This window comes from Octopus bimaculoides, chromosome 6, assembly GCF_046866305.1.
Source record: "Octopus bimaculoides isolate indiv1 chromosome 6, ASM4686630v1, whole genome shotgun sequence".
Taxonomy (NCBI): domain Eukaryota; kingdom Metazoa; phylum Mollusca; class Cephalopoda; order Octopoda; family Octopodidae; genus Octopus; species Octopus bimaculoides.
The window spans coordinates 104,042,155-104,058,176 of record NC_142933.1 but is presented as its reverse complement, the minus strand read 5'-3'; the positions used below and the strand labels follow the sequence as shown (position 1 = coordinate 104,058,176).

Sequence of the window (16,022 nt, the reverse complement as noted above, 5' to 3'; positions counted from 1 at the left end):
ACATACACATACATATACATAGACACATATATGCATATTCATACATTTGTACGCATATATACGCGATGGTCGTGTGGTGATGAATATTAAGGCAGTGCTATATGCATAGGAAAATGATGCTTATATTAACTAGTAAGATATTAAGTGAATGACAATGTATAAAGATGATGGATGGTCTATTAATCTAAAGAGAAAGATTGTGTTGTTAAGTTAGATGGAAATTAGAGGGGACCAAAAAAGGTGGTTAAACGAGTAAAAGTTACTTGTATAAACTAAGTTATTATTATTACCAAAGTTTATATCGATAATCACGCTCTATATTTGTCGGTGCAGGGGTTTTCCAATAGATAAAATAAAATAAAATTGTTTGTGGTGCAGTATTTTATAAGTAATAAAGCAGGGAGAAGAAAATATTTATATGTTTTGAATTCATCTTACGATAAAAGTAAACAAATGAACTAAGATTGCTTTCATAATCTTAGATATGTCTAAGAAAGTTAAAGAAGACAATTAAAATTTCCAGACGCAGAAGAGTGGGACTAATATAAACTAAACAGGATAAATAACTCCTATCTTTGCTAAAGAAAGTGAAAGCAGCAAGTGAAGGAGATGGAGGTACGAAAGGGCAACGAAATCAAAGGATTAAGGTTATTGGAGCACAACGTATTGAACATAGTTGGAAGTAATGTTTATGTTCAGTTAAACTGAAAGTAATGTTTAAGTTCATGTTTATAGACGTGCTGGTTGTCCTAATTTGGGTTCAAAAGATGGAGAGTGTTCAGATAACATATATCAAGTGAAACAAGGAACAAAAAAAAACATATTACTTAATATATGTTTAAATAATGAATATAGAAACAATTATATAGGTTAATTCTTACAGAATGGTGATGAACTCCAATAGCGACAACCTTAGTAAGTTGTGTACTGCAACGAATATACTGCGTTTCTGTTCATAGAAGTCTCCTTACAACATATTCCTTTCAAGTTCTGGCGAAATGATTTGCTTACTGCCGCGTATAAAACAATGTTGATAGCGTTATTAACACACGCTAGCATATCCAAGAATGTATATAATACGCAATCACTTTGTGACTGAAAAACCATTAGAAAGTAATATATAGATATAGGAAAAGTTGTAAACAAAAACACACTATTAATTGTTATCACCAGGTAAACAGAATTTTTTGACAGTGATGTAGATCTTCGTTGAACATTCTGGCCAAGATTCGAAGGCTGGAGTATTTTATGAATCATGAGAATAGACATGAAGAATAATACTATAGCAGGTAGAAACGAATATAATACGATTGCAACACACATTTTGTAATCATGATTGTTTATAAGCATCGTAGACATTGCATAAGTTACAGCAACGCAGAAAAAAAGAGCAAACAATACGATGTAAGGTTTATATCGTCCAGAAGAGTAAATTTTGGAAAAGGGATACAAAATTGCTCCCAGCCGTTCAATTGATATGAGTACCGTAATCCAGGAGGAATATGCATTGAAGAATAATGAGATGGTCTCATAAGTTCGACTGGAAAAAATATTGGTGTCTGAAGCCAATAATTGTAGAGAATAAGATAACTGTATGATTCTCGGACAGTTCAAACAAATCGAAATCATATCTACAGAAACTAGACATAGGAGATATGGAATGACTTTATTCTTACGCATATTCTTCCTGCAAAATGTTGCAATGGCTGCTATATTCCCGATAGTTCCAAAAGTAAATATCATTATACAACCATATCTTATGGACGTGATGAAATAAATATTTGCATCATGATTAACTTTCAGGCTATTGTTTGTCATTGTATCCTTTTTAGTTATGTTATTTTCCATTATACAACTCGTAGAGCATTCTTGGCAAAACTGAATAAAATTTTACCTTGTTTTTCAATAATTGTTACTTTCCAGATTCTATTCTTTATCTCAACAATAATTGCGCAACGTTTTAAACCAAATGAAAATTGAATATATATATATACTCATCACTAGCCATATACATGTGTATATATACATACACACACACACACACACACACATATATATATATATATATATATATGGGGGGTGTATGGGGGTGCGTGTGTATGTTCTGTGTGTGTAGATGTCAGAACAGATTTTTGTGTTAGAAAAATGGTTATTCACGTGAAAATTGTGTTGAAAGTGTTTCTACATCCCTTTTAATCTTATTGTGAAATACACGTTTACCTTGTTCTTTATTACGATCTTATTTAAGCCTCGTTTTTAGTTCACGTTAATGGTACTTACGAAACGACGCTTTATTGAATGAATACATAGTTTAATTATGTCTTAACTTCAGTGATTAGTCTCATTTATATAGTACGGAGATGGGTTTGGAAGCGAATAGATTCATTGCTTATACAATAACAGATATTTGAATGCAGATACGTATAATGAGAAAGAAGTTGACAGAGAAGGAGTTGGAGAGTGAAAGTTAGAGAACGTGGATGTTTTGCAGAGAGAGAGAGAGAGAGAATGTGACAGAGAGCAGGACACGTTGAGAGACAGGGAGACGAAGTGAAAGCGTAGGTGAAATAGGAAGAGACACACCTAATGTAAAAAATAGGCGTTTTCTCATTCATTTAACTTCTAATAAATCTCCTTGAGTCTCATTGGTTCAACTTCTAATTTATCTCCTGATGACAGTGATGATGACGATAAAGAAGAGTGATGTCGGCGATGACAATCAATAGGAATATAATGACGATTAACGCGATAATGATGATGATGATGAGGAGGCGGAGACGGATCTAGTTGGTTACATTTCTTGGGATTTTCGACATTGTTACTCATGACCATTTCAAATACTTAGAAAATACGAGATTCGATTGCCGAATACCATGTTATGGACCACGAAAAGAGATATTTGCGACTTGATTGTTGTACGAGCGGATATAGGCACAATTCATGCATTGTAGTTCAGTAGCAAATCTGCTGTAGTTTAAGAAGAGTGTTATCCTGTTTCAAATATTTGCAGGATGAGTCACATAAGAAAAGATAAAATCACTTCATTAATATTATACAAGAAAAGAGTCGCAGATTTAAAAGAAACAGTAATAACATGTAACACTAATGTGACAGTGAAGATATATCGAGAAAATCCAAGTTACCGCCCTAGGTAGCTGTCTATGATATATTGAATCGGCTTCAACACTGCAACAGAGAGTCACTACTTGTGATATTATTAAATTGAGTTACACAATATTTTCTAACGCTGCTTTGGAAAATACAAGCAAATTATTGTATCAAACCACATATCAAATAATCATAAACGGAAAATGTCGACATTTAATATATTGCAATATAGTATATAAATGTTTATACACGAAATGTATGTACACACACGCACACACACACACATGCATACACGCACACACACACACACACACACACACACACACACATATATATATATATGTATGTATGTATGTATGTATGTATATATATTTATATATTTATACATAAGCGCAGGAATGGCTGTGTGGTACATAGCTTGCTTCCTAACCATATGGTTCCGTGTTCAGTCCCACTGCGTGGCAATTTTGTCGAGTGTCTTCTACTATAACTTCGGGCCGACCAAAACCTAGTGAGTGGATTTGGTAGAGGAAAGCTCAAAGAAAACCGTCGTGTATATATATATATATATATATATATATATATATATATATGTATATATATGTTAGTGCTTGTTGTTTGTGTCTGTTTTTATCACCCCACCATCGCTTCACAATCGATGTTGGTGTGTTTACGTTCCCATCACCTAGCAGTTCGGCAAAATAGAATGAGAACTAGGCTTGCAAAGAATAAGTTCTGGGATCGATTTATTCGATTAAATGAATTGCTCCAGCATGGCCGCAGTTAATTGACTGAAACAAATAAAAGAATAAAAGAAAAGAATGTTAAAAATATGAATAAATGTGTATATAAATGACCCATATGATGAGAAGGGAAAAAATGAAAGCGAGATATGATTAATAAGTATGTAAACAAAAATATAAGGACAGATATAGAAATATATGTAGATACTTACTGGATCGCTTATGTGCTCAATTAGCGAAAACCTTAGCATGTTGTAACCTGCAACGGATACACTGTACTTCTGTTGATTGAAGTCTCTTTACAAAATATTTGTTTCAAACTGTCGCGAAACGGTTTGCTTACCGCAGCATACAAAATAAAGTTGAAAACATTATTTATACAAGCTATCATATTGAAAAACATCAATAAAACTGTCTTCCTGCTATTTAGGAGTGACACCACTACATAATAAATAGATGTAGGAAACGTTGTTAGTAGAAAAAGTACATTTATTGCAAACACTACATAAATGCTATTTTTTGTTTGCTCTGAGGCGTTCCGTTGTACATGCTGGCCGAATTTGGGTCGATGGAGAATTTTGCACACTAGCAAAACAGAGCTGATTATTAAAATTAAAGCTGGTATGAATGAATAAATGGAGTATGCGGCACAGATGCTATACATTTTATTCTTTAATACTGTTTTCAGTATTGCGTACGTAACAGCAACACATACAAGGAGCAACAGCAGCACAATGTAAGGCTTGTAAGGTTGTGAAGAATGTAGTCTGAAAAATGGGCAAGAAATAGCTAATAAACGTTCAATAGATATAGTGACTGTTATCCAAGAGGAATATGTATATAGAGAAAAATTGATGAATCTATAAATTTCACTCCTTAAAACTACAGTGACAGCCGTGTTGGATTGCCAATTAGATGAGAGCCAAATTAGTTTGAAGAAAAACATCCAAATACCAATGAAATCTACAGCAGCCAAACAATGAAGATATGGAACAATTTTATTCTGACGCATTTTCTTAGTGAAAAATAATGCAATAACTGCTAGATTTCCGACAGATCCAAAAATCAATAGAATTATTGAAACGTGACGTATAGTTCTAAGTATGTAGATATTTGTATCATTCACACTCTGGCTACTGTTGGTCATTGCATCCATTTCTATTTCGTTAATTTATTCTTGCTTATTATTCAGTGGGAAAGCAGGAATAGTTAAATATAATCACTTCCAATTACACAACAAATATCAAAAGACTGCACAATGTTCCACTTCTTTGACATGTAACACCTTTGTGGTATAACTCTATTTAAGCTCTGTTAAGCCTTTTTTATAAAAATCTATGTATGTATAATACACAGAGAGTCTATATGCTCACGCATGTATGTATGTATGTATGTATGTATGTATGTATGTGCATAAAGATACGGTTATATGATGATCGGTTACGTTTTAGTGTTCATGCATTACTTGATGTTGGTAATGATGGTCATAATGAGGAGGAGGAGGAGAAGAAGGAGGAAGATGATGAGGAGGAGGGGGAGGATTATGATAAAGAGGGTGATCATAATCATGATGATGATGGCGGTGGTGGTGGTGGGGATTGGGGGAAGGTAGATTAGTCGGACTACTTCTAAGACGATAAAATAACAGCAAGGATCGGGCTCGTCGTTTGATGTGGAGGAAGTAACATTATCAACGGTGATAAGACATTAAATGTATAAATGAATCGACATCCCATTTGATTACAAAAAAGAAGAAAAGTAAAGGCGTGGATAGATCCTGCCAAAGGCTTGTCTACGGCTAAGTAACTCTAGAACTTCCGTTGTTATCTTGTATTATACTCGTCTAAAGCGAAACAAAAAAAGAAGATGCATTTTAATGTACTATGATTGAAATGATTTAAAATGAATTATTGATTGTATTTAATATGCTAATCGATTAAGCTTCTGGGCACGGATCTAAATTCACGATGGAAATTTCGAGGCTAGAATTATAGTCCATATAAATGTGCTGGTGGGTTTCTCAACGAAATAATTTTCCAAGGAATAATTCTAATTGTGATATGACACACGAGAAAGACATCGGCGTTTGCAGTAATTTACAAATATGTATATCTTAATTTCACTAATATGTGTATGATCGTATGGAAGCATATGCGTTTGTGTGTGTATATATATATATATATATATATATATATATATATATATATATATATATATATATATATATATATATATATATATATATATATATATATATATATATATACACACACACAAACGCATATGCTTCCATACGAACATACACATAGTAGAAAAGAAGTTATGAAGTGAAATGCTATGATAGTTACTGTCAGTAAGTGAGGAAGTAAGAATTTACGCCGATAAGAATATACTTCTAAAATTAATATTTAGCTTCTAACTTGGTGAGTTGTCAGAAACGTTTGAACGTCGAGCGAAATTCTTAGCGGTCTGAGTTCAAATTCTACCGAGGCCGGCTTTCCTTTCCGTATATTTTATTTTCCAATTAAGTCTTTAATAAAGTTAGTTTTTATTATGCTGTTGAATTAGAGTAATTTTAACTTTTATTATTAATTTTCTCTTTCAGCTGTAATTAACTTGCTTTCTGCTTTTTTTAGTTGCTTTCCTTTTCTTTTTAGTTAATTATTTAATCAGGCTAGTTCATTGATGTGTTATATGTATCATATATGCGCATCTAAATTTATTGGGGCAGGAATATAGTCATTTTTGGCTGTGTCGCTATGGGCAGACTTGAAGTAAAGTTGTCCAGAAAAGGCACTGGTTAAAAGTGCCTATATTCTAAATTTACATTTAAATTTCGAAATTAATTAAAAGGGATTTTTCATAAATCAAATTTATGTTAATGGGTAATATTAACTTGTGTATATCTGATGTGCTTTTATAATTACTGTTCTATTGATAATTATTGATACATCTAGATTAACAGGAGTCAGTGTTGTTATCACTCACAATCTAGGTTACTTAAGGTGATCCTGGTAACTGATAGATTTGGGATCTTGTTTTTTGCAACTTTTGGTGAGCCATGGTGCAACCAACACGATGGTAAAATTCCCTGCTATTAATTTGGAGTGGATGGGTAATATCAAATAATTCAATCACAACATATATTTAAATTACACACGAAAAAAATTGAAATATTATCACTTACATGGAAAAATCGTAATATTATCTTTCAGTATTTTATAAGTTATAATCTTAAATAATTAATTGACACATTATTAATTATCTTATAACAGCAATGCCTGGAAAAATCATGGATTAAATGGGAAAATGCAAGCATGAAAAGTAATATTCTTCAGATTACATGTTTTAAAATGTTATTACACCTGGAAAAGTATAGGGCAAGCTATGACTTCTAGTAAAATAAAGAATAAATAGTTTACTTAAAATATTGCTGCTAAAGTTAAAATTTGAATATCAAAAATTATTTTTTATTATATACAAATAACACTATACTTATTTAAGTAGAATTTGGCTAATTTACTACCTTAAACACAGGAAAAAGTGACTAATTAGACAACTTTACAAATTAGCTGAACAGTTTTGTAGAATAAACTTAAAAGAGGATAACTGTAAAGAGTGATACATTACAAGAACTGGCATTCTTTGCGGCAATATTTTAAGTATTATCTTCCCTTCAACTTCTACTTCCTTTTCTTTCACTTAACAGTTACAGCAGCAAAAGTTGATGACGTGATTTTCACCAAACTAGAATGTATACTTTCCACGTTCATATTTGAAATTTTAGCATTTCGATAATTTTTCTCAGTCCCGAATTTGATGGACATATAGCGACTCAAGAAATTACTAGTGAGAATTATTTTCATGTATTTGAAGAGACCTAGAACGGTTAGGAACATTGGTTGTACCCAATAAAGACTATTACACATTGTGTCTCCTATTTTATTAATACCATATATCTATCTATCTATCTATCTATCTATCTATCTATCTATCTATCTATCTATCTATCTATATAGATAGATAGATAGACAGACAGACAGAAGACAGACAGATAGATAGATAGATAGATAGATAGATAGATAGATAGATAGATAGACAGATAGATAGAAGCATATGAACAAACATCAACATATGTATATGTGTGTGTATGAATATATATATATATTCTTATTTACTTCCTCACCACTGGAATAATGATTGATGTTTGCCTCTCAGACCCTATTCCATGGGGCCGAAGAGATGATAGTCCAGTGATGAGAAAGTAAAAACTGTAGTGAAGACGTGGCTCAAAGAACAGTCAGCAGAATTTACCGGGCAGGAATACATGCTCTCATTTGAAGGTGGAACGTTGCTACTGAGACAAACGGTGACTATTTTGAGAAGTAGGGATGTGATCCACAAAGGACCAGATTCCTTTTTATGTATGATACATGTTCCTCTGTTGGTCATTATACCTGTCCTAAACAAAAGGGCATTACATTTTGACTCACCCTCATAGATATGCATATATTAATGCAGCTGAAAAAATTGCTGGATTTTTAGGGTATGATTTAAAATAAAGATAAGATTTTCCTTTTACATATTATTGATTGTTGCAAAATAATCTGATTTTTTAAAATTCCACGAAAGGATTGTTGGATATATCTGTCACACATAAGGATGTACCTGGGATTGTAATCTACATATATTTAATTGTATTTACTTGCTGCAAATTTCACCGTATTCCTTTTAATCCGAGTGCTTTCTTGATATCTGCCAGGATATTTTAATCCCATATTGTTTTCCCTCTCTCTCTCGATCTCTCTCACTATATATATATATATATATATATATATATATATATATATACATAATGGTATGTGTGCGTGTGATTTTAAATAGATAAACGTTATGATTATATATGCTATATAAATGATGTATATGTTGAGGAGAGAACGAAAAGAGAGAATGATAATTGTGTAAAATTATAAATTTAACGAGAAATATAGATATATATCTAAATTCTTACCTAATCGGTAAATCCATCCATTAATGAAAGCCTTAGTTCGTTGTAACCTGCAATGAATACACCGTATTTCTGGTCACTGAAGTCCCTTTACCACAAATTTCTTTTAAATTATCGCGAAATGATTTGCTTACCGCGACATACAAAACGAAGTTTAGAGCGTTATTCATACAAGCTATTATATCTAAGAAGAAATATACGACCTCATCATGTTGGTTTTGGAATGTCAGTATCAAGTAATTAAGAGATGCGGGAAATGTTGTTAGTAGGAATATTGAGTTTATAGCGATGACGATATAAATGATATTTTTTGACTGCTCTGAAGAATTGCGTTGAACATGCTGACCGAGCTCAGCTCGATGGAGTATTTTATACACCAGCAAAAGAGAGCTGATAATTAAAATCATAGCTGGTAGGAATGAATAAATGAAGAGTCCGGCGCAAAAAGTGTACACTCTATTCTTTAAAAATAACGCCAGCATTGCGTACGTAATAGCAACACATACAAGAAGCAAGAATAGTACAAGATAAGGCTTATAACGTTGTGAAGAATGAAGGGTGGAAAACGGGCAAAAAATTGCCCACAGACGTTCAAGAGATATGATAACGGTTATCCAGGAGGAATATATATTTATAGAAAATGTAACTCCTCCATATATTTCACTGTCGAATATACTTTTATGTGTCGTGTTAGATTGGAATGCGTGTGACTGCCATATGATATTTGCGTAATTCAACCAAATAGCAATAAAATCTACAAGAGCTAAACATTGAAGATATGGGACAATTTTATTCTGACGCATTTTCTTCCTGAAAAATATTGCAAAAACTGTTAAATTCCCGATAGAACCAAATGTCAATAGAATTATTGAAACATATCGCATAGTTCTAAATAAATGAATATCTGCATTGTTTTCTGTATGGGTACTGTTGGGTACTGTATGGGTACTGGTCATGGTCTCTGTATCTGTTTCGTTCAAATTTTCGTTCAAAGTTTCATCCGCCTGAGAGGCAAATATGACAGCTGGAATAACAAAAGGTATCAAATGCCTATTATACGCCAAAATGTAATAAGTCTTTCTGCAGCTTGTATCTACACCTTATGTGTGTGAAATGTTCTCATATAATTCTGTCTGTATATAATATAGGTAAATAAACTAGCTTGTATGTATGTATATATGTACGTATATATATGGATACAGTTATAACGAGGCTAGTTTTCCTTTTTCACTAGTTTCTACTGCTGCTGTATATAGTAATATATTACCGCGACGTTGTTAAGGGTGACAACAACGACAGTGAAGATGATGATGATGATGACAATTCAGATAATGACAACGCAGATGATGAGGTTGATGAGTGTGACTACGATCGTGGTATTGTTGGCTACGTGAATTGGGAGTGATGTGTGAATAACTGTTACTAAGACGGGTAATCCATAGAGATGACAATTCCAGCTGGTTAATGTAGATAACATTTTTAACAATATCTCTACTAGTATGAAAGGAAAGGTATAAAATGAATCAATATCACTTTTGATTACAAAAAGGAGAGAAAACTTCCTGCCGAAGACTTGACTACTCTTAAGTAACTCTAGCAGTTCCGCTGTATTCTTAATTTAAGCTTGCACGAGATTTACGTTGCAAGTATAATGTAAGTCCTTTGTGTTAATTGTATATTGAATATATTAATGGATTTAACTTTCCCCAGAGGAACTAAATCCATGAAGGAAATTTCAATTTTAACATTATAGTGCACATAATATGGGTATAGACGGTTTTCTCCATGAAATGGTTTCCCAAATAGAAGTTTCGAATACTACTAACATTTCATATGCTACATAACAAGAACAAAGCCATTGGCGTTTCGTGAGAGGCAATAACATAGAATGCGTCCTTTATCACTTTCTCACTTTCTGTCCGTCTGCCTCTCCAGCCATGTCTCAATTAAACTATCAGTCACCATACATATATGTGTGTGTGTGTGTATATATATATATATATATATATATATATATATATATATATATATATATATATATATATATATATATATATATATATATATATGTATGTATGTATGTATATGTGTGTGGTGTGTGTGCATTTTGATATAGATATAGACAATTAGAGATTAAGAGACAGTAATATGCATTGAATCACTTATTTATTACATAATATTTTTCGTGAATAATATTGTTTTGAAAATAATAGGTCTAAATATAACTTTTGCTTTATAAATTTTCAAAAGAAAATTAAGAAAATAAGGATGTAGCATTAACATAATTTATTATTTGCAAGAATCCAACATATTCTCTTACATTTGTTTCAATTGAGCCTAAACGATTAAATAGCAATAATTAAATCATTATATTATGCAAAATCTCATCAGAGGGATAGAAACGTCATACCGTTAATTAATTAGGTGCTTTGTTTTTGAATCATCACAACACACTCATGAGTCTGCTGTGATGATTCGAAATCACAACTCCTAATAACCTAACCTTAAGAGATTTTTGCAGATAAGAAATCATATATCCCCATCTTCTTAATTTTCTTTTGTATATATATATATATATATATATATATATATATATATATATATATATTATAATGTTAGGGAATTTCGAAATCCGAACTTACAAGTATATGCAATTTAATAATATCAAATTGAATTACATAATGAAATATATATTAATAATTTAGAGAAGAACCAACACGATGCAACTCGAACGATGAAGGAGATCAGACACCATCAAGAAAAGCGTACTATACAAAACACTAGTTCAAAAATCTAAAAAAATCCAAGAGAAAATTTGTAATCCATAAAATCTATAAAATATTAGATTAAATATTTAATTCAGTTTCGTAAATTTATAAAAACGAAAGTGAATAATAGACTACGCGCGTTTCGTAGCCACATAAAAGTGGAAAAGATCTGGGCAATTTACAATAAATCGATGAAGATAAATACCATTCAGAATGAGGACACTCTTCAGGTCTAGTAACTTCAAAAAAACATATACTAACGTTTAAAAATGCAATAAAACCAAATAGGAAAAAGTAGAAAAATCTGTACGTTTTTATAAATTTACTAAACTTTACAAATTTTCTCTTGGAATGTTTAGATTCTTAAATTAGTATTTTGTATAGTACGCTGTTCTTGATGGTGTCTGATCTCCTTCATCTTTCGAGTTGCACTGTGGTGGTTCTTCTCTAAATTAGATATATATATATATATATATATATATATATATATATATATATATATATATATATATATATATATATATATATATATATATATATACATATATATATATATAAATGTTCAAAATGGATACTCGTAAATATAATCTAAATAATTGATAATGCCAAAAACAATAACATTAGTGGCAATAAGCGTAAGTAGCATTAAACAGCTATACAATAACATTCTTAATTATATTAGAGGGTACACGAAGCATCACCTTGGTAGAGAGTTGGAGTAAAAACCTGCAACTCAAGCACCAGTGTTACTGAAAATACCTTAATATAATTAGGAATTTATTTTATAGATGTTTAATACTAATTTCGCTTGCTGTTACTAATGTTATTTTTAATATAAATTAACTAGATATGCCCCTGATGATGATAATGATGATGATGATGATGATGATGATGATGATGATGATGATGATAATAATTTAAAAAAATAATAATATTAATAATAAATTCCCTGATGCAGTAACAGGCAGTGGCTCTCATGGTTTTATAATCTTAACTGATCGGAAGTGTTATCATGTACATGATAACATATGTTATCATGTAGCCCATCTCTTAGTGCAAAATGGGCTATAGCAAATATTCTGTTCATTACCACATATTTGCTTGTCAGTTGACTGAGCTTAACCAGTTGAGTATGTCCATTAGTGGCTGACGATAAGTGCATCTCTGATCATAGCAGAAGTAGTGTGGGAGCATCAAACCATGTGTTGAGAGGAATTCTCTGGGGTTTTGATAATTCACCTTTGGAAACATGGGTGGTTTGTTCAAGATCCTTAAACAACCCTTATTCAGGGATCTATTGAGCGGGATTGGATACTCGACCTGAAAAAAAATTCTACCTGGGCTCCACCAACAAGGTAATGCGCTGTTTATCTTGATATGAGATCACTATGACGCACACATATGGTTGTTATACATGTACCTGGTGTACCCTTTTCAGGCGGGTAGTCATGATGTGTATACCAGTCTACGTATATTTTACCCCACAGTCACTTTCATGGCATGCACTACTCTCTCACTCAATAATATTAATGATGATAATAATAAGAAAATTAAATTATAATAATATCGACTTTACGGATTACAACGTGGCGCGATGGATCTTTAATGTTAGGTAGAGCAAGCCCTGCTGAGGAGAATTGAGGCTCTATCCAGAATTCAAAGTCATGATCTAAATATATCTTTTACCTTATTCTACGGCTTTTGAGCTGAGATATGTCAAATTCCACTGGTCTGTCAAAAAGGTGGATTGAACGAAGTGGTAAAGTTCACTTTCAGCGAACGTCACACGATAGACATTTTTGTAGAAAAACAATTACGAGACAAATTTTGCGGGAAAAATGTCGTGGATAGTAGAAGAATTAAAGAAATCCATTGGATAAAATGCACGTAAATACGAAGGAAAGTGATTGTTAGTGCTTGCATCTTAATTACGTCGATCATTAATTTCAGAACCGCCCATCAGTTTGGAAATAATCGTTATAAAGCAATTAAATTTCGTTTGTAGTTTCCATTAAATTTTGAAAAAGAAATGTATTTGAATAGACAATACACACGCACGCGCATACACACACACATACACACACACAATTTTGTCTAACGCTGAGTAAGATTACCAAAAACAATGCGTGTACTAATAGTAATAATGACGAAATTATAAATCTGAAACATCAACCTATAATGTAATATAATACAATATATTATATACGTGTGTATAAGCATACATACGTATATATTTGTCTATCCAAAGGAATATTTTTTCTTTGTCAAAGATGTATACGCGATAGGCAGAAAAAACTGAAATACAGATTGATAATTACATGAATAATAAATATAGCGATATTGGCATATAGGTAGATACTTACTCAAGCTTTCAAAGCTTTAGCTTGTTGCAGGCTGCAATGAATATACTGTACTTCTGCTTCCTGAAGCATCGTTACAATATACTTTTTTCAAATTTTCGCGAAATGATTTGCTTACTGCAGCATACAAAATAAAGTTGAAAGCATTTTTCATACAAGCTATCATATCCAGACACATGTATAAGGGGGTATTTTTTACCTTTAGGATTGTCATTACGAAGTAATAAATAGATGTTGGAAACGTTGTAAGAAGAAACAATGAGTTTATAGCGATGACGACATAAATAGTATGTTTTGATTGGTCTGAAGAATTTCTCTGAAAACGCTGACCGAGGTGTGGTCGATGGAGAATTTTATATGCCAACAAAATAGAGCTAATTAGTAAAATCGTAGCCGGTATGAATGAATAAACGGTGTATCCTGCGCAAAATGTATATAGCTTATTCGTTAGAGATATTGTCAGCATCGCGTACGTAGCACTTACACATACAAGAAGCAAAACCTGCACAATGTAAGGTCTGTAACGATTAGAAGAATGAAGTCTGGAAAATGGGCAAAAAATTGCCAACAAGCGTTCAATAGATATGACAACCGTTATCCAGGAGGAATATATATACACAATAAATGTGAAAATCGCATATATATCGAGCATTAAAGAAGGTGTAATTGGTATTCCAGATAACAGGTTTGCTGATCTCCATATGATTCTTGGGTAACTCAACCATAATATAATGAAATCTACAAGAGCTAAACATTGGAGATATGGGACAATTTTAGTTTGACGCATTTTCTTCTTAAAAAATATTGCAAAAACTGCTAAATTTCCGATAGTTCCAAATGTCAGTAAAATAACTGAAATGTACCGTATGATTAAAATGAAAAGTACTTTTAATTCGTTTGCTGTCAGTCTCCTGTTTATCATTACGTCTATTTCTGTTTTGTTCATATTTTCTCCCATTTCATTCATAGGTCTTGATGGTAAGAATAACTAAGTGAATCAAATTCCACTTTCAAGTTATTTTTAAAAATATAAAATTCTGTCTTCGATTGTAAGATCTGTATGTTACCTCTACCGATGTGAAGCGTTTTCAACTAAATATATTTACATATAATGTAGATAAATAGATATGTATGTATGTATGTATGTATGTATGTATGTATGCATGTATGTATGTATGTATGTGTACATACTCTGTTATGACGAGGATAGGTAAGTTTCGATTTCTACAGCTGCTGTATATAATGATTTATTTAAGGTGACTATACCCATCGTGATGTTGCTCGTAGTAGTCCTGTTAATGATGATACCAATGGGAATAAAACAGTGATGAGGAAGATAATGGAGATGATGGTGATGGAGGTGGTGGTAGGAATCCAAATTGAAGCTGAGAATAAGATTCTGATTAAATGGTACTGGTCATTATACTCATCCTTTGATGTTGATGATGTAACATTTTTAACAATATCTATGATGATATGACATGAAAGACATAATAGAATCAATATCACTTTTGATTGCGAAAAAGGCTAGAATACTTCCTGCCAAAGGCTTGACCGCTATTAAGTAACTGCAGCATTTCCGATGTGATCTTACATTAACTTAATGCATTTAATACATGCATTTAGCAAATCTGTTGAATGTATATTATTGAATATATTAATGCATTAAAATTATCTGATAGGATCCAAATCAACGACTGTAATTTCCAGTCTTGAAAGTCATATGATCAGGATATTGGCGGGTTTGTATATGAAATACATGAAATTGCATTCCAGACTGAACTTTCGGATATTTTAGGGTTTAATATGCTGCATTTAATAAGGTGACGAGCTGACAGAAGCTTTAGCACGCTGGGCGAAATGCTTAGCAGAATTTCGTCTGTCTTTACGTTCTGGGTTCAAATTCCGCCGAGGTCGACTTTGCCTTTCATCCTGTCGGGGTCCATAAATTAAGTACCACTTACGCACTGGGGTCGATGAAATCGACTTAATCCCTTTGTCTGTCCTTGTTTTTCCCCTTTATGTTTAGCCCCTT

The 16,022-nt window shown here is 32.2% G+C and overlaps 1 protein-coding gene across 1 annotated transcript; it reads right to left on the bottom strand.

Moving 5' to 3' along the window:
• Positions 1-887: 887 nt before the first annotated feature.
• Positions 888-1,829, bottom strand: LOC149135351 (uncharacterized). Its single transcript, XM_089354374.1, has one exon. The coding sequence runs from the start codon at positions 1,816-1,818 to the stop codon at positions 913-915; it is 906 nt and encodes a 301-aa protein (XP_089210500.1). The 5' UTR covers positions 1,819-1,829; the 3' UTR covers positions 888-912.
• Positions 1,830-16,022: the final 14,193 nt, after the last annotated feature.